The sequence below is a fragment of the Anopheles funestus genome, chromosome 3RL (assembly GCF_943734845.2).
Source record: "Anopheles funestus chromosome 3RL, idAnoFuneDA-416_04, whole genome shotgun sequence".
Classification (NCBI taxonomy): Eukaryota; Metazoa; Arthropoda; class Insecta; order Diptera; family Culicidae; genus Anopheles; species Anopheles funestus.
The window spans coordinates 34,154,292-34,177,428 of NC_064599.1; the positions used below are offsets into that span (position 1 = coordinate 34,154,292).

Genomic DNA, 23,137 nt, shown 5'->3' on the forward strand with positions numbered 1-23,137 from the left:
CTGTCGCAGTTTGTCATCTGGTATACATCTATTTTGTTTTCATTTTTGTTGTTTCGTTTGTCGCTGTAGTTTGTTTCTCTTTTGTTTCGCTGTTCGTATCACATCGGTTTTTTGTTGTTGTGCTTGTCTTGTCCCTTTTATGGCCTTACTCATTGTGGCATATTATTTTTCGCTCATCTACTTCATTTGACATACATTTTGTTATCTTTTATATCTGTGATGGTTCATTCATTGTTTGTTGATCGCCAGAAAAACGAGGTCCATGTTTTTTGTTTAGTAAACTTTGGGCAGTGTTAAACATTCCTTTGTCTCGTTTTCCATCCCTGTTTTCCCTTCTCATCAGCCTTGATCTTGGTTTCCTACAATTTATGTTGTAAATTTTCTTCTGTCTATATTCTTCACTTTTCGCCAACGAAATATCTTCACCTTGCCGCTGCTCGTCAACGATGCAGACTGCGTCGATAGGATTAATACTGGTAAATGCAACAAAAAAAACACACACAGACAAAAAAACCACACGAACAAACATAAAACAACAATAGAACAATGCGTTACTAGAATGTCATGTTTTCGTTAAAGGTGGTTTTGTTTTGTTTTTGGATGAGTGCCCGCTGTTCTAATGCGCAGCAAGTTGTAGTGTAGGTCAGCGTTACCGAAGTTAATTTGAGTGTTTGTTTTTATTTTGTTCCAAATAATACCTTTAACCAGTTGTAATGTTTTGTTGTGTTTTCGCTGTGAATGGGTTTGTGTTGCATATGGAAGAGGCAATGCAGTGAATATTCAATTCCTTTTAACAAACAATAAAGAGGATGTTTTTAAGTTTGCTTGCAAAATTTTGTTTGTCTTTTCCAATATTTGCTTATTGTTTTTTGTTCTGTTTTCTACCCCGAATGATAAATGATTCAAACGACAAACGTTTCGCTTTAATATGAACAAGTACAGGACTACAGCTAATCACTTTTATATGACTAGTGATTTATCTACTATAGCTTTTTATACTCTTAGTACATTAGACTCTAATTTAATTCGTGGCATTTTATAAAGTGGTTGCTTTGAGATTAATAATTAAACACCAAAAAATTCCATTTACATAAAATTTATATTATTGTGATGTTATTTTTCTATCAGAATAGAATGAAACACATTATCATTTGTGTGATAGCATACGGTAGACTGCAATGTGGTTGATTTCCGCTTTCGATTTGATAAATCTTTTAAATATTGCCAACATTTCGTAACAGCTCATAGTCGCTAACCTCCTAGTTGGTCCCACCATCTTCAGACGCGCTTTTTTCAAGTGGGTAACCTCAACATGGTGTAACAGGTTTTTTTATTTGTAACATAGTTTTATAGTAAATATATTTTCGATAAAGTTTAAGCAGGAACAGAATGGTTAAACGCCACGAATTAAATTATAGATCCAATATCCCTTCTAATGCACCTTTACATGTTCTCTTTCTATTAAAGTCTTGCTGTGTAAAGAAGAGCTTTTGTTCTAACTTTATTACAAGCAATCTCTCTTTTTCGTTAGTTTACAATCTAGTTTCACTTATTAATTTTAATCTTTTTCCCTATTCTAGGACTTTTTCCGTAGCCGTTACCTTAGCTTATGATAACATGTTGAAGCTTTGATGAAAGAGCGTAAACTAATCTGTTTTCTTCCTTGTTTAACATTACATTTTTGCAGGAAATACGACAAGCGGCAGAATTTCTGGAACTACCCCAGTTGATGGTGCTGCTATCCAACACGCAGGCAAACCAAAGCTTCATGAACGATGAAACGATTCAACACTATTCGACGGTAGTTACAAATTGGCACAAATTAATACCTTTATTCGCTTATCAACTGAACCAAAAATCGCTTTATATTTTCGTTGCAGTGTATGAAGCAAAATTTGGAGAAATATTGTGTTCAGAATGGTATCTTCGGTGATATCACGTTCGAGCTGGACGATGGCCATATGAAGGCACATCGTGCCATGCTGGTCGCGCGCTGTGATGTTATGAAGGCGATGCTAAACGGCGATTTCCGCGAGGCGCATGCCAATTTGGTAGGTTTTTGTTTGCGGTATGTAGGTCGCTTAAACTCAATCTATCATCTCTTCCTACAGATCGTACTTCCCGGTGTAACGGAGTACACCTTCCACAAGCTGCTGTGCTATCTGTACACCGACGAAATACCGCCCATCTCGGCGGACAAATGTCTCAACCTGCTCGAGCTGGCCAATCGGTTGTGTTTGCCCCGGTTGCTTAACTTGGTCGAGTGCCGTGTGATCGAAGATTTGCTTCGCATGTCACAGAATGAAACGAGCGAAGCGGTCGAACACTGTCTGCGGCTACTGGAACCGGTGAAGGTAATTTTGTTTTTATTTTATTTAGGTATATATTTTTGTACAAGAGTGTAGCTTATCTAAATGTATATTTTCGTGTCGTGTTTTAGCTGCACAACGCACACCAGCTAGCGGAATGGTGCATGTCGTATTTGTGCGTGAACTACAACAGCATCTGTCGGCTGTCACCCCGCAGCCTGAAAAGTCTTCATCCGGACAATCAGGACTATCTGCGGGAACATCGTTGGCCACCGGTATGGTATCTGAAGGACTACGACTACTATCAGCGCTGCATGAACGAGATGAACCGCGAGCTGAACAATGGCAAAAAAGACTGTACCGCAGACGATAAGGGTTGTCTGTGCTTTTCGGGAGGTAGGTGTCGTGGGACAATTTTCAATAGAACGGTAGAGAGCTACACTACATTCATGCATCATTAGAGTTGCCTGATAAATGTGCGTTTTTTTTAGAACAAAAATCAAAATTTAAGCATGTTTAAGCAAAAGCACAATTTTTAAATTTGCTTTAACGAAAACATTAAAGTAATCTTCAACGCTTTAAACGATCCTTTTCCATATTTTTTTAAAGTACATAATCATATAAAAGCGATCCTTTGTCATATTTATTTAAAGTACTAAATCATATAAAAACAGAATCAAACTATACATATTATTGCTTGCTACTATAAGTTATTAGATTTATTATTTATACATCGCACGTTAGCTAGTCGTTATTCCTAATTTGTTTTCTTTTTTTTTCTTTTCGTCCCTTTCATTTATTTTCCTCTCTCCATATTTTTTTCTTTCTTTTACTCACTGATTTCAATCATTTTCATTATGTTTTTTGTGTCTACTTGTGCTTTAATTTCATTTTCATCATTTTCTTTGTACATTCGCAAACGATACGATTGTTGTACATTTGATTCATTCATCGCTCATCATCATCCCATGCGAATCCTGTACATAACACATGCGCCACACCACATTCCGCCTTCATCCGGCACAACCATCCACTGGAAAATGGGTTCGAATTGTTCTACTGGGAACAGTGTTTTTCTGGCTATTAGGAAAATCGAAACGATCGGCAGCTACGGCAAAATCGGCAATTCATGCATCCGGTAAAGGGTCGGCCACTGCCGGGAATGATCAGCAGGATGCAGTTAGTACCAGCCTCTTCCAATCAAACGCCAACTCGGTCAACCAGCTCGATCCGGAACACGATGCCGGTGATCTTTGACATCCAGCCGACGGCCCGTGGAGGTAAGCTGGTACACATGCAAAGTCACCCTTATGAGGGTATTTTTCTATAATTGTGCTGATTGTTCTTGGTTTTAGATCGCTCCGCTTCATCGTCATCCTGCCGGTGCTTATCTGCTTCATCTGCACGATCCTTAGCATCCTGATCATCTTCCAGATCTACACATAATATTTGCTGCAACGGTAGCCACCGTTAGACGGCTATTGACGAAGGTTAGCCGATTAGAATTCATCACAATTGGGAGAGATTGTTCGTTTGCATTATTAAACCCTTTCAAAACTAATGCATCACGTAACCCGAAATTCGAATAGGCCGATAAGCCGTTGCGATATGAGCCTTTCTGGTCTTGTTTTGTCTTAACATTAATATTCCCTTAAAACATCCCTTCTCCCAGCAATCATACAAACACGGGTCCGTCGAGAACAACGGGTTGGAGCAAGTTTAGTAAATGTTAAACTTAAGTTCTCACATACACTGTAACTCGTCGCAGCTGGGGAGCTCATTTGTGGCTCCACACTGTGACTGGTACACCTCTCAGGAGACACACATTTGATACCGGATACATTCTGTAATCAAGGATGCGCCCGGAAAGGGGCCCTAAAATGTAGGGCCTTTTAAAATCGGATGTGTATTTATCAATTTGTGCTAAGCATTTGGACGCTTTTACTGTGGTGCCGATAGCGAAGTAAAACACACAGCATTATTATGTACCGTGCGATATGGAAGTATATCGAAACGTGTAGAAAATATATTATTTTCTATTTCTATTTGTTTTTTTTTTCGCATAACACAAAATAGTTTATATTTGCATTTTATATCGATTCGAGCAATGCATTCCACAATGGCATTAGTAGGGAGGTGAATACATATAAAAAACGTCTCTTATAACAAAAAAAACACTGCAACGTACGTAAACAAAACAGCCAAACGAACAACAAAAATCGTATATAGAAAAAACTCACATTTAGTTTGTTTCTCGTAATTTACTAACGGAAATATTCATTCTTGAATTATTTCACTCACGGTAATACCAAAACTTGTAACTTGTTTCGTCACAAACCCACAACCGGTTTGTGTCTGTGTGAACATTATTTTGATGCAATTTGTTCTAAAAAGCAAACAATTATCGTTCTTTTTTACGATTATTTTTACATGTAAGTAGGTTAATGCTATATACAAAAAAAAAACAACAACAATGTGTAAACAGAATATACACTTTTAATACTTATTTTCTCAGGCGCAGATGCGAATACTGGAAAGTCTTGCAATAAAAGTCGCCTAATTTGAAACAGTGCGTGCTTTATATGTATGAGTGCATGAAAATAAGATATTATTTATACGTATTTTTTCCGAACATAAGTTAATTTGTTCAATAAATTATTATTTTTATTCTAATTTTTTGTTTTGGTTTTTCCTTAGTCTTTTAAAACAGCTTTTTTCTAATTGGAATGCCAATCAATTATATGCACTACACAAACACACCTACACGGTAACCGATTTCCTTCCGGTCAGAGCAGCTGGTTCTACTACTGACAGAGTGTGAAATGTAGCTTAAACAATGGCAAAAAAAGGTAGCGATCAGATCGCTTCGTAACGTGTCCGTAGACGATTGTAAGCTGGCTTTCGATCGATTTCTAAGTGTAAATGGACCATCTAGGATGTGTCAATTGTAGGCGCTGTACGACATTACATTAAATGTGCTAAAACCCATACCTACATGGGCTAAAAACGTGCCGCTACAGTGTTGTTGCTTTTAGTGTAGAATAAGTAGATGGAAGGTGAAACCTTGGCAGAACAGAAACGGAAGCCTCATAAGTGTAGTGAGTTTGGAACGTGGCAAATTAAGATGTGAGTGAAATGGGATAAAAAACAACAGCCAAGCAAAAACGGTATGGAAACGTGGAAACTGCCTCATTTTTTATAAAGAAAACTATAAAAAAACAACACTAAAAACAACAAGCAACAGGCTAGTACGGTGGTAGTATGAATCGTAGTAGCACATGAGTAGACGTTTGTCCCCTTGCATGTTTGTATCTGTGTGTCTGTGGGTTAGGAAATGCGTAAATTATAATAAGCAAGTTAATTTACAACATAGCAACCCTACTCGAGCAGATCAGCACATACACACATTCCTCAATCGTAGGATGTAAACGATAGGATTGTCAAGTTTTTTGAAGCGAAGTAAATTAACGTTACAATCGAAATTTAGTAACAGAAAAAAGTGTAGACCGAAACTGGAGCTTTTGAGCGTCTTGTCTAATAAGAATTGGATTTTTTAAAACACTATTTCGGTGATATACGGTGTTTCCAACTACACGAAAAGCGATCCGAGAAGAAAGCGCCTGAAAAATACGGGGAAAAAAATAATAGTTTGAAACCTCATTGGTGAGGCAGAATAAGTATTCATCGCTAACATTACCAAGCTATCGCTTGCCGAATTTTAGGACTAAGTATTGCACACTTAAACTTCACAAAACCCGGTTCATATGCTCTGGCGATGGAAAATGTAGCTTTGCGTGCCCAACAGTAAAGTCTGGTACATCTGAACGGTTGAGTGACATCAAAGAACGATTCCAATTGAAGAATTTCAAATGAAACGTATTATTTGAGGAAAATTAAAAATAAATTTTATCAGTTTTCTTTTTTTTGAGCATTTGCAAAAATTCTGCTTATGAACCTTTCGATATGTCTTCAAATTTTGTTGAAAACATTTGTTTAAGTGACACCTACAGTTACGTTATGCACTGTATGAAATCATTGTGGTCGCGAGTTTTACTAGTTCCGCTTTTTCTTATCGCCGCAGTCACTGTTTCGAAGAAAAAGTGTGCAACAAAAACGAAGGGAAAGAAAAGTTCTTGCTCTGTAGACAATTCCTTCCAACACTCCCGGTACCGTAAATATCTGCCCAATGGCTAAAAGTCATAAGTGAAGCCTAACCGGGAGTAAAATATAAATGAGACGATTAAAAGTTGCTTACAACAAATCGTGATAAGTAGCAAGGAAAGCATACTACATAAAAAAAGAGGCCAAAAGGGAAATTAACTGTTTGTGCGATCGAGTGAACAAATAAAAGTGTGAACGAGAGAACTTGCAATTGCAGTAAATTAACTGCACATATACAATTGTCGGCTGTCGTGAACTTACAACAGAAGTAGGAAAAAGGGCATATAAATATCGCTCTACTAGCAGCACGTACTAAGCTGTACAATAGCGAAAAAAAGGGGTTGTTAGTAGAGTTGAACGCTAGTTTGTTTAAGCTGAGCCAAGTTTAGAATGGTAGGACAACAAGCCCAACAACCGTATTGTGATTAATTCACTGCGCCCTAGCATGATCGGTACGATAGTGCGTAAGAAAAAAAAACAGAAACATTGTGGCATTTCCAAACGACCTCTTATATAGCCAACCTGCGTAAATTTGTAAATAGAACCAGCAGAAATTATCTTGCGCGAGAGAATCGTCATTGCAAACAGCACGTAGCAGCACCAATCGGGGCTGTTTTAATTTTTTGAAATGCAAAACATAACGATTCTCTCCGTGTCTCACGGCCATCCGCCTCTCCAGCAAGGAACCATTCCCCATCCTTCTCAAAGCCATCATCGTGGCCGCTCTGTAATTGTAATTGTAATGACCAAGAAGCGCGATGCAAACGCGATAAAGGGTGATACACACAACAGGAAACAATTTTGCTTCTTCCTCCTTACGTGTTGATGTAATATTAATTATTTGTCTTATTTACTACATCCGAAAAATACTTGCATAGATCTCTCTAAGGTTCCTGGTGTCTCTTTCTTTCCACTTACGTACTAACTATAAGATAGTAAACATATTTGAAACGAGTTTTTCTTTTTGTCCATTCTGTTCCATTACAATAAACCGTGTTTAGAGAAGTAAAATTTGTTGAATAGATTCTTTTATACCTCTGTAGACTAATTTTCATATCTATTTTGCTACCGTCCGTCCCTTTTCTAAGTAGATTTTTCATTTTTTTTATTATGGATTTTATATCATTTTTACTCAAGGGGAGATACGTGCCAAGAAAGTGGAAAGAAATGAATTTAATCCAAATGTTTTATAACAAAACATTAAATTATTTTTAATTATCCTCTATATAAAAAATGTACAAAATTAGTAAACTAGTAACTTCAAAGAATTTTGTAAATTTTAGCAAAAAAAAAATATTATTAATATAGTTTACTTCAGCAAACATTATTAATGTTTTTATGATTGAATTGTTAAAATTCCTGACCCATATCTCCCCTTGCATACATTCACTGGTATGAATCATTATTTTCACTCATCAAATCCCGTTATTAACTGTTCGGCTACGGTTTGATTACGCTCATTTTCTTTATCACGTGGCAACATTATTTTTTAGGGCTGTGTTTATTAGTTAATTAATTCTTTTATGTTTTTTTTTCATCTTCTCTAAATAATCGTGCTCTCTTAAATGTACTCCAGGATATACCTACAGCGCAGCAGTATTGACTAAACTAACAATGTAAAGATGACAATAACACTAGCTTTGTTTGCTTCTCACTAGTATACGCTTTGCAGGAAGAATGAATCATCAATCAGTGCTTTTGCAATGCTTTTCTCGTTTGTATTTAACGATTTAATGCAAACACAGCGTAAATCTTTTTTTTTACACTACAACAAAAAAGGAGCTATGTAACCGGACGGTGAAGGAACGACTAAGTTACACCGAGAGTGCAAATTGGAGAAAACAACATATAAATTGTAGCACAGTAGAAAAGAAACTAACAACAAGTGCATTAAAGTTAGTGGTGTGCGATGTATTTGTAAATACATTTTATACGCTAGGCTTGTGATTGAAAGGAAGAATAAACAAAAAAAACAGGACAACAATTATTCGTTGCTTTCCGTTGCGCCGGTGTGCTGTGCTACTTTAGGTAGTGTTCTATACGTGTAAATTGCTTTAAAAGGCTTTCAGGTTACATTATTCCTATACCTAGATTAAACGAGCGTATAAAGTTGACACCTAGTCTTAACATTAAATAGGCTTACACTTTCAAACAATCACAACAAAGTGGTTTAGGCGGTTACGATCATTTTCCTTTTTTTGTTAGTTTTCTTTTGTTTGCCATTAAACACAAACTAGGCAGCATGTTTCGAACGAGATTAGATTAAACTATTAACAGCTAGCAGACACTCACAATCACAATTATTGTCGAAGAAAGTGGGTTTCGAGTTCAGTTGTTAACGGTTGAAATGGAGTTCGATACTTTAGAAGCTCTCCGAATAGGGGAAAAATTGGCAAAGTACAAAAAGTCAGTCTACTGTTGGTTACCAGGGTGGGTGGTATAGATAGATAGAGATACATACGTTAAAAGAGATTCAGCCCCCGAAAGTCACGGTTAGTTGATTTGAAAACGCTGCGTCGTTTTAGGAATGAGCTAAAGAATGTGCATATGCGACAGATCACAAACATTAAAATGCTAATTAGATGCAAAACAAAAACACAACACCGTTTTAAAATTGGAAACGATTTTCGTTAACATACATACACGTGAAGAAAATGCATGCCTTGCAAGCGTTTTTTGTGTGTTTGTTTGTTTTTTTCTTCTTTTTAATCCATACTCCATAATTATATTAGTGAACGAGTTTACTATTTACGTTAGGTGCTTTTAGATCTGCTTTTTAAACTATTCCATAAATAACATGCAGCTTAATTTACATCCGACATCGTTAGGCTTTATGGGAGACTCGACAGACGCATGGCGACTATTACGGTGAAACGTCCCAAAAAGACAAAAGGAAAAATTCCATTTTTGATCAAAACACGATTCATTTCTCCTACAATTGAGCATCGAGTAAATATTAACAGAACATTAATTATGTACCAAAGTAACAAAAAACTTTCACACCACACATGCCTGGATGAAGTATCTTCTCACTAACGCGTGGGGAAAATCTTTCAAAATTTAAAAACAAAAGCATTAAACACATTCACCAAAAGCAAGCACACAGTAAGAAACTGAGCTTATCACAAATAATCATCCGCTTCCTGACAATTCCGTCTCACAGCATTGTGTGTGTGTGTGTGTTTGCGGCGTAACAAAAGGCCTTGGTTGGGCTGCAATTTGTTTAGGCCATCAGTTTCCTTCGGCCATCATCACCGAGCACCACGGACGATGAGCATCAGAGCTGCGGGTAGAACTGATACGAGGTGGACGTGGTTGGGTTGAGCAGGGCATGCCTTTGCCGCTGTTTGCGCTGTTCCGTCATCTACAAGTAAAAAATAAGAATGGATTAGAAAGCTTACTACCATTTATGTAGAAAGGGAGCTTTTTTTGCTTTGTAACCTTATTCTCCAGCTCCATAATTTGCGTCATCAGTTCCCGCACCGCAATGTGGTTCGTTTCGAGCAGATTCTTCAAACTGCGCAGCTCGATCTGCTCTCCATCCCCATCAACGGCGGCCAGCGACATGGCACGCAACCGTGGGAACCAATCCTGTATGTTTGCCTTTACCATCGCGTGCACGTAACTTTCTGGCCCGGTAAATTCGGTCGGATCCTTCACCTTTACCAGCACGATAAAGTACAGATAGTGCCACATATTATGCTCGTTCTTAATGTGCTCCTCAAAGCTGACCGTTTTGTTATCGAACGCGGACCGATTCAGCCCGCAGATGAAGCAGGTATTCTTCAGTATTAGCTCCTTCTGCTGCTTTTCGCTTCTCAGATCGGCAAACGTATCGATGATCACACCGAAGATCAGATTCAGCACAATAATGATGACGATGAAGAAGAACAGCAAATCGTAAACGACGCGCGGTACGAACAGTGTTTCCTTTCTGCTCGGTGCGCGCAATATATCACCGATGCCACCACCATTTCTTAAACCCTGATTAAGCGTTGTGATGATGCACATAATCATCGAATCGCAACCACGCTCCTTCATTTCACCACCGTCATCGGCCAGGTCCGTACCGGGTGTGGGAAGCTTGGAGCAAGTTTGCTGAACCATTTGCTCCACAACGTCCGGCGGTACCATGTGGCTGACCGTTGACGGTTCCCCAGTACAATCGGTATCTTCGGTGGAGGGTGAAGTGACACCGTACTCTTCATCGACCGGCACGAGGAAATCGTCACGGAAAAACATATAACCAATGATGGAGAACATGTACACGAGGATAAGTGCAAGGACGGCAGTTAAGATGATCGAGCGTCCATTTCGCGTTACGGAGCGTATTACGTTGAGAAGCGTTTCTTCCCGATACACCACATCAAACAGCTGTAATGAAAGGGAATTGGATGTAAATGAATAAAGTTTATTAGAGCCATTTAAAATACATACCAAAATGGAGAAGAAAAATGGATGCAGCAGTACACCGAACACACAGAAGAGCAGATAGAAGAAGTGATAGAGCAGTTCCGCATCCGTAATGATCGACACGAAGTGCTTCTCGAGCGTACCGTAGTTACCCATAAGGCTGATAATGTGAACACCCTTCATGATCACGGTAATACAACCCAGCAGCCAAAGTGTCGGTTCGGGACCGCAGGAAAAGATGAGCCGTAGTATGAGTGCCACCACGAACGTCCTGATGCCCGATTGGCGCGGTAATGTAATTACGATCGCCAACGACACTAACATCACGATCCAGATCAGTGACGAAAGATGGAAGCTTAATTCTGGTGAGAAAGAACGAAAAAGGAAATGTTAAGAATTCAACAACAACAACCAAGTTTGCACAACTCCACAACTCCCTACCTGGAAGTGCATTCTCAAAGGGATAGAAAAACGCCACAATCAAGTTGATCAGCACGGCCAAATTGAACAGGATGTTACTCCACAGCGACATATAACTGCTGACCCAGAACAGTGCCGGCTGTCCGCGCAACTTCTTCTGCCACTTCATTTCATTAAACATTGCATCATGCCGATCGAAGAAATCTGCCACCTTGCTACCTTGATCGTCACGCTCCGCCGTATTTAGCACGCGCACCTTCGTGTCCTTCGTGAGGTACTCGCAAATCTCCGGTATCGGAAACACGATCTGCTCCAGCGTACGATCATGCCGCACAATTTCAATCTGTGCCGTGTGTGTTTGATAATACAGCAATGCTTGATTTGTTTTACTGTTTGCCTTGCTCGTGGCGCTACTGCTGCTGCTACTACTGGGCGGCCCACCACCAAGACTGCTCGGATTGGCACCGGGGAACGTGGGTACACTGGGTGCTGCACCATTGCCCGCCGTGCTGTTATTGTAGCTATCGATCTTTAACAATCCTGCAAGCTCCTTATTATGCTGGGCCAGCTGATGACACAAGATGTAGATGTTGTGTCCAACTTCTTTCGGAGACACTCCGACATCATCATCATCGTGCCCATCATCGCCGAGCTCATGCCGCAAGCTCCCATACCCATCATCACTTGATCCGCTTCCACCTGTTCCACCACCACCTCCAACACCACTACCGCCACCACTTCCACCATCGCTCTGATTCAACAACATCAGTATATTCTCATCCTGATGGTACGCACGGCACGCCACCTCAACCAACTGCTTCGGATTCATGTTCGCTAGGATGCGTTCCGCATTCTCACTATCACCGCGAGACTCCATGATCGCTAGTAACAACTTCGACGCATTGTTCTTCAGCTCCAGCACCAAATCCATTCGATTCTTCCCGAGCGGATTGATATCATTCAGGATAAGCGCGGTAATGATGTCCAGCCCGTTCGATTCGTGCGTTGCAATACAGTTCTGATTGTCGTGACACGGTCCCTGGCAGTACTCGGTAAGCGTTTCCAGCGTCTGGTTGATCAGTGACACGTTGTTCTCGTTGATGTAAAGCCCAAGCAGCCCCAGACCACCGGTCGTCGAACCGCAGATACAGTCCAGAAACATAAGCGTCTCCGACACAAGGTTGTAGTTCGTCTTGTTGTTCTGATTGCGCAGTAAATTCTGCAGCTCAGGATTGTGATTCTCACAGAGCAGCTGGAGAAAGCGCAAAATTGGCTGCATCACAAGCACTTTGTTCGAGAGCTTATTGTTCTCGTCCTTGTCCTTATGCTTCTCGAGCTTCTCCGCCAGTATGTCTTCGAGGGCCGAACTACCGATGCTCATCAGTGAATTTTCATCTCCATTATCCGAACCCGTACCATCGGAGGTTGCCGCTAGATTGCGTGCATTGATATACGACTGTTGTGTCATTAGGGCGGCATTTTGAAGCTCCTCCTTAAAATCTTCCGTAATGACAATCCCGTTCACCTTGTTCACGTTCTTCCGCTGGCCAATCTTATCCAAATCTTTACCCTCTACCTTGCTTTCACTCGCCTTATTCGCGGCCATATCGGACGTGTTTACCGTGACGGTGGACTTGATTTCTTGCTGAGCATCTTTCATCTTGTCGAAAAACACCTTAAAGAACGATTGACTCAGATCGTTGCTCAAGAACTTGTTGTACATTCCCTTCTGGATGATGGGATTACCACCTTCGAGCAGCGCAATTCCCAGCTCGATCGCTTCTACGAAGATCGACGGCGAGTTGATGGATTTTATTACGAGCTCAATCACCAGATCGCTTGCCCCTTCCTTGTCCAGATGGTTTTGTACCTCGTGCAGTGTGCGTCCAGCCCGGATAAGATACTTCGCTCCCGGACCATGAGATACGCTTGCCAACGGACTACTGACGACGGCCGATACGTTGACCGGTTGTAAAACGGCCGGACCTACCGCACCCGGAAGCGCTGCCACCGGTGCTTGTAGCGTAAAATCGTGTCCAAAGTAACGCTTCAACAGTATCGTACGCAGATGATCTCCCTTATCACCATAATCACAATCGATCGTCATCATCTCTTTGAGCGTTTTCAGTATCTTCACACAAAGCTTCTCCTCCTTCTCTTCGAGTAGCTTCTCCGTGTGCTTTATGAGATGTCGTATGAAATCACCCGTTTCACACTTTTTGCGAGATTCCGTGTTGAGCGGGAACAGTAACTCCGAGCGATAGAGGATATCCACCAGCAGGGACTGTTCAGCTTCGACAAGTGGCTTGAGTTTGTCTTCCAGCAGCGAAACGATATCCTGCAAACCCTCGATAATGCTACGATCCATGCGCATAATTTGTGATTGTGACCGTTCCATCTTGGTTTGCTTCGTCACCAGCAACCATTTGCTGGTTTGGCGCGACAACATAGCCGTTTTGTTGAACATCTTCACCACCTGGTTTTCGAGATCGATCGGTATGGCAATGCCACGCGGTTTCGCTTTTTCCGACAGGGTACGTATACAATTTTCCACGTTGAAACGCTGCGACGGTGTAAGACCTTTGCATTGGGTAAGCTTAAAGGAATTCTGGAGAATCTTCACGAAGATAAGCTGTCGTTTCTGTGCAGAAAAAGTGATGGAGAATATGAAAAAAAAATTAATATCTAACCAGGCAAAACGTTCTTCAAGAAGCTGGAACTTGAAAAAGAAAATAAAGCTAATCTGTCTAGCGGTTCTCGGCTCTACCCAATTGCAAAACTCTAGCGCACATTAGATCGCACCAACTCTAGAGCACACATTTCCTTGCCTGACTAAGCACCAATTTCTTCAGCATTGGTAACCGAACTTCGTTCAAGCTGTTCTGTCGCAACAATCGCTTGATCTGATATCGCTGACCTAAGATTAATCGATTCAGCTGCAGTTCCCAGGCACTGGGTGATCCTTCCTCCTCCATGCGTGGTTCTTCCAAAAGTGTTTGCTTCTTAAGATCGTACAATCGTTTAAGGAAATAATAACCTTCCATTATCGGAACACTTAACCCAACCTTTCATACACCGGTACTAACCTGCAAAGCTGTGCTCTGGTCGGAAAACTGACTGTTGAAGAAAGTCGTCAGGATATTCATCACCTCATTGCAGACGTAATTCTCCAGCTGCCGATTGGTGAACGAACCACCCTTTACCACATTGTTAATGTCGATCAGGAACGACATCTCGAACAGACACCACATATGGTTAGAGGAATAGATCTCCTTCACCTCAACCTCCGTGTCGATGTAACAGTGACAGAGGAAGTCCACGTACGCGACCTTAACCTCTGGTATACAGTCCGGGTGTGATATCATCGCAACGATATCATCCAGCGCTAGCAAACTGTTACATTTAATCTCCGTGTACACGTTCTTTCCCATCGTACAGCAGGCAAGTAGTTTAACCAGCTCGATATGGTACATGAGCGGGCTCGAGTCGACAAGCGTACCCGCACTGTACGATCGCATCAGCTCAACGAAGTAGTTAAATGAACCTTTATCGTTGTAGAAAACGAGCACCTCCTCGCCGGCATTGACGAGCTCCTGCATTACCATATCCTGACACTTGCGGATGAACTGATTTTCCGCCTTGATGATCGTCTGCAGGAACTTCAGGTACTCCACGTGACGGCCATGTATTTCGATACAGTGCACAAAGTGTTGCACCACCTTATCGCTCACCTCGTTGCAGAGGTTTAGATTATCCTTGAAGATGGCACACACCGTTTCCGCTTCGAGAATCTGTGAAATAGAGAATGGGTGTTACCGTTTTTGGTCCATCCATAAGTAAGATCTTACACGCGATCATCTTACCCCCGGGTTCAAGAATAAATCCAACTGCTTGTGCAGCAGTATCTGGTTTTGCTGATTGCCCAAGCAGAAATTCTGCAAGAATTCGTGTGCCAGCCGCATCAGCTCATTCATACGGTAGTCATCCTTTTCGTCGTACGGGATCTGAAGCAAATCCAGCACCACCGTGTGAACTCCAACGTTCCGGAGTAGCCGCTGTTCGTGCTTTCGGGGTTTTACGAAACCATCCGGCCCGGTTGCCGTGATGCACAGCTTGTTCATCCGTATCAGTATCTGTTGAATCTTCTTGTACTCCAACGACTGTTCCGGATTAAGCTCGGGACCCTGGTCGAAGTTAAGCTGTGATTCTTGTTTCACCAGTTCCGGTTTACCTTTCGTATTGCCTGCGCCCGATTTACTACCACTTCCCGTTCCACCTTCGCCCTGTTCATTGCCACCCTTGCCACCCGAACCATCTCCACCTTCACCACCTTCGCCACCACCGGCAAGTAAATCATCCGTCTGTTTCGACTTGTACACCCACAGTTCGGACTTTTCCACACTCTGCCGCAGCACGTCCAGATCGGATTTGATCTGCTTGTATGATTCTACATCACTGTCCGATACGAGAAGCTGCACCTGACGGAAAGCGTGTAGTACCTCGTGACGTTGACTGAAGTGTCGAAAGAGTAGATGAAGCGCACCGGACACAAGGGCCGGATATTCGTGCATGATGAGATGTAGCAATACACGCAGGAACGTTCGCCCACCTTGACCGTCCAGATCGAGTGGATTGTACGTGTCTTCGGTGCAACCAAAGATACCTTCCGCCTGGTATCCGATCGATTCAAGATCAATGTTTTTCTGGCGCAAATTGATGTTCTCCGCCGTGGGTGGAAGGCTGGTGTCGCTTTTGGAGGTGTTACTACTACTGTGCCCTTCCGTTGCGGACGAACTTTCGCTAGACATTGTACCGTGTCCTTCCGAGGTAGAGTCCGATGTGGTCGTAGTTGTCGTTTCAGTCGTTGTGCTGCTCAACGTTAGTGACACCTCGGACGTAGTATCTCCACCGATACTACTGTTAGCGTCCTGAGGTATACTTTCGGTTGGCACCACAACCGAAACCGCTGGCGATGGATCAACTGTCGTGGAAGGTACTCCAGCATTTGGTTGAACGATTGTTGGTGCTTCAGGAACGATAACGGTCGGTGGTAGAATCGGCATGACAGCAGTCGATGCCGTTTGTTCATTTTCATCAAACTCACGTTTAAATATCGAAAGCAAACAGCTTATCCGGTAGTCTAGACGAACGTCCAGAATGAATTGCAGGATTTCAATGATCTTTAGCTTCGTGTCCATTACCAGAGGGTATTCTTTCATCAACTGCGAAACAGATTTGCGATGCTGTATAGTGGGCGATACGATGGCGGTCGAGATGGGACCGAGGGTAAGCGATGTCATAACGGCACCCATATCACCGATGCGCCGTAATACGCCTCCTTCCGCTGGAAAAAATGTGGCACCAAAACAAATTAATATTACCATAAACATATAGAGACCTATTTTCAATATTTACGGCCATAGTGGAAGGATTGTAATTTTGAACTACATTTAAAGTACCAATTAGCGGAAATTACACGCACACATCTAGAATTTTGTATAGTTGTGAAAAATTTACTATACTTTTAACTTAAAAACCCATATATTTATTTCGTCATTAAACATGAAAATAATCAGTTTTAATTAGTTTGGCGAGGAAAGATCTACGGAAAGGAAATAGATACAAATGATGATGTCAAACACAGCATCAGCCCACGTATTCAACCATCGTAGCCATCATGGCGCTTTATCTAACCATACTATCTGGCATAGATTCAATTAGTCTCAAGAGAGAGATAACGAAGGGCCGAAATGTGCGTCTCGTTGCAAAAGCAAACGTTGTTTCATTTTGGGATAGGAATGGGTGAAATTTTTGGTGCAGATTATATCATTACAGGCGTGATGCTTGGAAATCATGGCGTTGTGGAGAAGGGATAGGCTAAAATATAATTAATGATAATTCGTAAGTATATTACCTAGAGGACTTAATTAAGATCCCAAACACAGAGTGTAGCATTTTTAACAAAATTGCATAATTTGATAATAGAAGCCAAGCCGTATTGGATACCTACATATCTCGTGTATTCTGTGTGTGATACCAGCCATCGGTTTGGATTTGAGGGAACATACATAGTGCGAAAGAAGGTATCTACGTCTACTTTAAAATGGTAAACCACATGCAACACTAACCCCAGCAAGCATACGACCCCAGGACTTACCACCAGCGTTACCACCACCACCACCACTATCATTGTTACCGGCGCTACTGATGTTCGCTTCCGGTATACTACCGGAGCGAAACTTTGATGCAACCTTGGTTGCCTCGATGGCGGCCAGTACGGCCACCGTAGAAGCGGATCGGTTAAACTTTTTCGGTAACCCAAACTCAGTCGTTAATAATACCCCACTATCGCTAGAGTCTTTGCGAACGTTTGTCTCCTTACTAGCACCGGACGTTGGTATGCCAGCGGCTTCATCTTGTACCGCAATTCCGGGCACTGATGTTCCCTTTTCATCCGCTGCTGCATTCCATGTTTGTCAAATACGCGAGCAACGTCAAATTTGTTAGTTAATGAATGATGTTTGAAAGTCACAAGTTGATATGCGTGCGGTGAATGAGATCAGTTGCGTAGAAACGTATACCGTATGATGAGTGTTCGAAAGTAGTGTATCAAGTCCTGGGTTGATAACAAACATTTAGTGAAAGACGCATAATAAACAATACAAAAAAACACTCCGATCAAACAAACCTCCAACCGGATCAGAATGCAGTAAGCTTTTCGAACGAAATAACAATTAATTTGTAACCTTGTTTCTATGCTAACATAAAGACGTAAACGTAGCTTAACACTAGTAATGAAGAAAATAGCTGCATTTAAAAAAAAGATGCTCGCAGTTATGTTATACACTTACAATCAATATGCCCCGTCGGCAGTCCCGTCCCGTCCGCTTCGCTGCTCGAAACACAGTCCAATATGTTCAGCAGCGTTTTCGTGAGCCGCAACAAATCGCTAAAGCTGTAAAAGCCAAAGTAGATGAGATCACGCGCCAGCTTCACCACCTCGAACGTCAGCTTGTTCTGATCCTGATCGGCGAACCACATCTTCGAGACAACATGATTGCACAGATAATCCTCCACGAACGCGATGGTTTTGTTGAAACGTGCCCGTACCGCTTCCTTGTTGCTGTCCGGTTGCTTTTCGATGTCGTAACTACAGCAAAGAAAACGAGATGTAATAGTCCCCTTCTACAAATGCCGATCATAACGTTACACCCGCACCACTTACTCATTAATCGACATGACGGTCGGTATCTCGGACCAGAGCCGTGCGTACTTGACCGGTGTTACCGGTTCCTGTGGGTCACGATCGACGTGAAGGTGTAGCATCAGTCGACAGAACGAGGCACGCAGATCGTACGGCACGGTCTTATCAGACATGCAGCGCAGTATTAGATCGATGTCGAGGTGTGGTGAGAGATTGTTCAGCGCAAGGTACTGCCGGTTGAGGCACATATTGGAGAACAGGTTTAGCTGGTGGCGATAGTAGTCGAGAATGGCCGTATCTACTGCGCGTCCAATCTTCAATCCCTGGGCAAGTCGGCTCATTGATTTCGATTGCTATAATGATTTAAAACACATTCAAGCTGTTGGTTATCACTATTAATCGTACCTTGCAATTTCACTTACCGTTCGATTCTGCCACATTAGTACCACCTCGTACCGCTTCTTCTCGTCTAACTTTCGCTTTCCATTCGGTGCGGATGTTCCTTTCGATTCTCCATCAACAGCTGCAGCTCCAATGTTTCCCGATTCATCGACTTCCCGAAGTTCGGTAAACTCTCGATTACCACGCTCCAGCTCATTGAGATACCCGAGCGGATCATCATCCACCTCCCGTAAGAACGTTTCGATCAGTATATCCGCATTCTTCATGCTTAGTACACTCTTGCAGATTAGTTCCTGTGTTACGGCAATCGCTTTCTTGTTCGAAACGCACAAATCAGACAAATAGTCCAGAAATCGAGATTGCCAACTTTGCATGTTCTTGCGCACTAACCCTACGAACGTTTCGATCTCCGCCGCCGTAATGTGTTTTTCGAGCAGTTTGCGATTATTGTGCAGCAGGGCGGTAATAGTATCCTCCGCCAGAATGTCATATCCGATCTGTTTCTGCATCAGCCCGAAATGTTTCGCAATGTACTCCTGATTCTTGCGATAGTCTTGCTGACTTAGCTTTAATATCCGGTAGCACAGCCGAAAGATGTTCTTGAACGGTGCATTTTTCGGATCACCCAGCTCATCTATCTTCAGGAACGGTCCATCGTTGTTTTTCGTCTCCTGAAACGGACCCTGCAAGATCTTGAAAAGCTGCTTCAGGATGTACTGTTCGCGCAGCAGCTTCTGCCGATCACGGTTCGGGTTGTTGATCGTGAGATCGAGTGCGTCCGATTTGTTCTGGTCGTTCTCCTGTCCCGCAATAAAGAACACAATGTCTTGTAGTAGTGCTATCAACGATCGTCGCTCGTTGGAGGATATCGTTCCATTTTCCAGCTTGGTGCTCATCGCTAGCAGCAACTTGCAGGCATCATTGGCAAAGTCTAGATCGCGCACCTCCACCGGTGACACTGGGATCAGCTGGAACGCTTCCTTATCTTCCTTGATCGCCGAACAGCCCACCTTCGACATGACCGGTTTATCATCGTCGATATCGATCGGGACGGAGGTCGCATGTACCCAGGTATTGGAACAGAGATGACGCAACCGAACGTAGCTCGACTGGGGCACTAATCCTTCCGGCCGTGTAATCGTCGTCGAGTCGAGCTCAAACACGGACGCAATATCGGTAGAATGTGGTACCGGTACCAAACGGAACGAGTCACCACCTTGCGGATGGCTTGAGCTGCTCGATTTTTCCGTGCGCGAAATATCTTCATCGATTTCCGCCGCCAAATAATACCCCGTCGCTAAATGTTTGAACCGAAACAACGAGTTCCAATGGCCTGCACCTCCGCGGCAACTGTCGTGCTGTACTACTTCCACCTCCCACAGGGCTTTACTACTGGTGGCCGCTGTCGCACTGCTTCTACCGGTCGTGCGCAAAAACACGTGCTGCTGCTTCTTGTACTCGTCCATCGTGAGGAACTTTTCCTGCTCGGCATGAAACAACCGTACCACATCGCCACCCTTCAACACATCTTCCTGGTTTTCGCGCTGCTCCATGAACAGCGTTATCTTCCAGGAGGTAGAAGAGTTCAGTACGTTCACCTCTTTGCTGCCCGGATTGTCCGGCAGCTCGTAGGTAGCGGCCACGTGCAGATTCTGCCGATTAGCATTGACCGGTTTCAGTATTACCTTATCACTCACCACCACATTATCACCGGCCGATCGTAGCTTGTAAAACGGCATAATGTAAAACCAGGAACCTTCGTTACCGTTCGCGTCCAGGTAGACGCGCATCGCATTCTTCTCCAACAGTGCCGGCAACCGAATGTTAACCGTGACGTACTTGTTCGATTTGAGATGCAGCAGCTGTACGACACTGCCATACTGGACAACCGTTCCGAGTAGCTTTTTGTTTTCTGACTCATTTTGTTTCTTCTCAATTTCGGCCGCATGCTAGTTGGGGGAAGGGGAGAAGAGAAGAAAAACGCTTGAGAGTTGGTACGAAAACTTCCACAGCGTCATCACCTGTTGGGTGTTAAAACATGTCGCCTAACATTCAAATGATACCCAAAGGAGACATTAAACTTTTCTAACGAACTCCTCACCCCGAATTCAACTGACACTTGAGTTCCAGTGGCTCCACAAGTATCGATAGAAAAATAAACTTATCAACAACTTTCAAGTTGATGAGAGGGAAGTTTTCTCTTTTCAGTTTTTTTGTTCACATTACGACTTGCAGACACGATTCTACCTCGCTTCAGTGCCAATTGACACTTCCGACAACATGAGATCAACATTTGAAAATCATCACACTGCTAACTAACAGTGACAAAATTAGTTCAACGATAAACGTAACATGTTTAGTTTCTGAATTCTGTGATTTAAAAGCAACTTGTTCTTGCAATATTTGGATGATTTTCATTACTTTTCTTCAACGATCTTGTACATGAAAATATAGAAAAATAGTTTTTAGACGAAATAAACTAACAGAGAAACAATTTTTCATATAAAATTTGTTGTTATACATTTGGTTGGAAGAAAAAAAAACACATGTCCAAATAATATGTCTTATCTACATATTTGTCTGGACATACTTATTGTCACAAACTAAACTACAACAGCTTAAATATGATAGAAAAAACTTACGTGCAATCTCTTGAGCAGGCTCGTGTCGGTGTTCGTTGTTGTGCTTTGTTTGGCCGCCTTCCAGAACTGCTTCTGGGCGGAGTAACGATTCATGGGACATATTTTGATGAGACAATCGCGAAACTTCTCCGGCGGATCGTTAAGATCACCTGCCCCGGGACATACGACAACGCGATCATCGACCAGGCTGAATGGAGGGGCCAAAGAAACAAGATTTTTTTGTTAGAATAACATTACAAGAACGACAATTGCTTATGTTGTAACAAAAAACGGCAAGTGTCTCTCCACTTGCCAGCAAGCATGTACAAGCGAAACTTACCCGAGGGTACTGAGAAATCCAGACACACTTCCTTCCGAGTAGAGGGACACAATGTCCCCGAGATGCAGGAAGCTAACCGAACCAATCGTGCTGTCACCCATTGTGTGTAGGTTTTGTGTTTTATGTAGTCACTGGCAAAAATTGCTCCCCTTTCTTACAGGTCTTATACTGAGAGAGCTATTGTATTGTTTTTTCAAGCTGATTTTGCAGCCTCGGGCAAAATGGATAAGGGGTTTTCCACTAATATTACCCTTGGATAGACTTTTGTTCGACTTGCTGTTGGGGATTAGATCCCTTTTCCAGGAAGACACTTAACCTATATGTTCCTTTCTCCTTCTTTAATATCTTTCCGCTTGTATGATGCAAAACCATAAATAAAAAAAGACACTCAGTTACTGAACTACTCACTAACACTTTGTACGGCACTTTTTATCTACACACACTATAACATCTTATGAAACGATAAATGGTTTTTGTTCGAGTGGTTAAACATCTGCAATGAGAAAGAAAAAAAGAAAGGTTTTCTATGAATTAAGTTAGGTTGAGAAGACTACATTAAGTTGAGAAGACTACAAAATTGTAGCATAAGTAACATTCGGTTTGAAAAAATTTCATAATCCAACGCATTGGTTTAAGACAAATAAATTTCAAATTAGATGGTTCGAGCGGAGAAAATATAACACACAAAAAATAGAGCATTGTGTAAAATGAGTATTTTACCAAATGGAATGCAAAATGGTGGCAAAAATGAACCTTGGAACCGATGATAAAGCACACAATCCATACGATGAGTTAATAATCCATATAGACACACAACAAAAACGAATTCAACAGCAGTGAAAATGTGTTTTCACTTCTGCGGGTAGGCGAAAAAACAAAAGTATTGTGTAATAAATTCGTTGCCAATGTTCGATGTATATGTTTTGAGTTTCGTGGAAAACAAATGGGTGGAATGGATGAAAAACTGAGTTCGAAGCAGTATTGTACGGTATAAACGACATTTAGAAAACATATGGAGCTGTGAAGCTTTGTTTGGATAAGAGAATAAAGTAATCTGCAGACACATATAATGAACTCTCGCGAAACGAAGGAGATTTTCTATTATGAATTGCAAAATAAATATCATTTATTGACCGTTAATTACATACCAATATTTATTCCATATTGTTGTACATGATGCATACTTCATATGGAATGGAGGTGCATGGTACTTTTTGATTTTAACATTCAATACACAGCCGAATTGTATTTTTATTTAATTTTAAAT

General features: G+C 41.9%; 2 protein-coding genes across 20 annotated transcripts in view; one reads left to right on the forward strand and one right to left on the reverse strand.

The window, feature by feature from the left end:
• LOC125771682 (rho-related BTB domain-containing protein 2) overlaps positions 1 to 4,876 on the forward strand; it is a 40,179-nt gene extending 35,303 nt beyond the window's left edge. For 4 of the 7 annotated variants that reach the window (XM_049442579.1, XM_049442580.1, XM_049442585.1 and 1 more), the window contains 7 exons: positions 453 to 476; positions 1,688 to 1,801; positions 1,881 to 2,051; positions 2,112 to 2,354; positions 2,441 to 2,705; positions 3,379 to 3,589; positions 3,665 to 4,876. In XM_049442579.1, the coding sequence (XP_049298536.1) occupies positions 453 to 476; positions 1,688 to 1,801; positions 1,881 to 2,051; positions 2,112 to 2,354; positions 2,441 to 2,705; positions 3,379 to 3,566 (1,005 nt within the window). In that variant the 3' untranslated portion in view covers positions 3,567 to 3,589; positions 3,665 to 4,876. The remainder of the gene's footprint in view (positions 1 to 452; positions 477 to 1,687; positions 1,802 to 1,880; positions 2,052 to 2,111; positions 2,355 to 2,440; positions 2,706 to 3,378; positions 3,590 to 3,664) is intronic. The other 3 variants (XM_049442581.1, XM_049442583.1, XM_049442582.1) reach the window with 3 other exon arrangements.
• Positions 4,877 to 6,246: 1,370 nt separating this feature from the next.
• LOC125771665 (inositol 1,4,5-trisphosphate receptor) overlaps positions 6,247 to 23,137 on the reverse strand; it is a 35,859-nt gene continuing 18,968 nt past the window's right edge. For 6 of the 13 annotated variants that reach the window (XM_049442501.1, XM_049442499.1, XM_049442498.1 and 3 more), the window contains 12 exons: positions 21,871 to 22,363; positions 21,552 to 21,738; positions 18,930 to 20,858; positions 18,529 to 18,860; positions 18,155 to 18,453; positions 17,461 to 17,763; positions 15,167 to 16,647; positions 14,390 to 15,094; positions 11,325 to 13,944; positions 10,908 to 11,245; positions 9,912 to 10,844; positions 6,247 to 9,834 (listed from right to left, as the gene is read on the reverse strand). In XM_049442501.1, coding sequence (XP_049298458.1) covers positions 9,748 to 9,834; positions 9,912 to 10,844; positions 10,908 to 11,245; positions 11,325 to 13,944; positions 14,390 to 15,094; positions 15,167 to 16,647; positions 17,461 to 17,763; positions 18,155 to 18,453; positions 18,529 to 18,860; positions 18,930 to 20,858; positions 21,552 to 21,738; positions 21,871 to 21,971 — 9,315 coding nt within the window. In that variant the 5' untranslated portion in view covers positions 21,972 to 22,363 and the 3' untranslated portion in view covers positions 6,247 to 9,747. The remainder of the gene's footprint in view (positions 9,835 to 9,911; positions 10,845 to 10,907; positions 11,246 to 11,324; positions 13,945 to 14,389; positions 15,095 to 15,166; positions 16,648 to 17,460; positions 17,764 to 18,154; positions 18,454 to 18,528; positions 18,861 to 18,929; positions 20,859 to 21,551; positions 21,739 to 21,870; positions 22,364 to 23,137) is intronic. The other 7 variants (XM_049442507.1, XM_049442505.1, XM_049442504.1 and 4 more) reach the window with 5 other exon arrangements.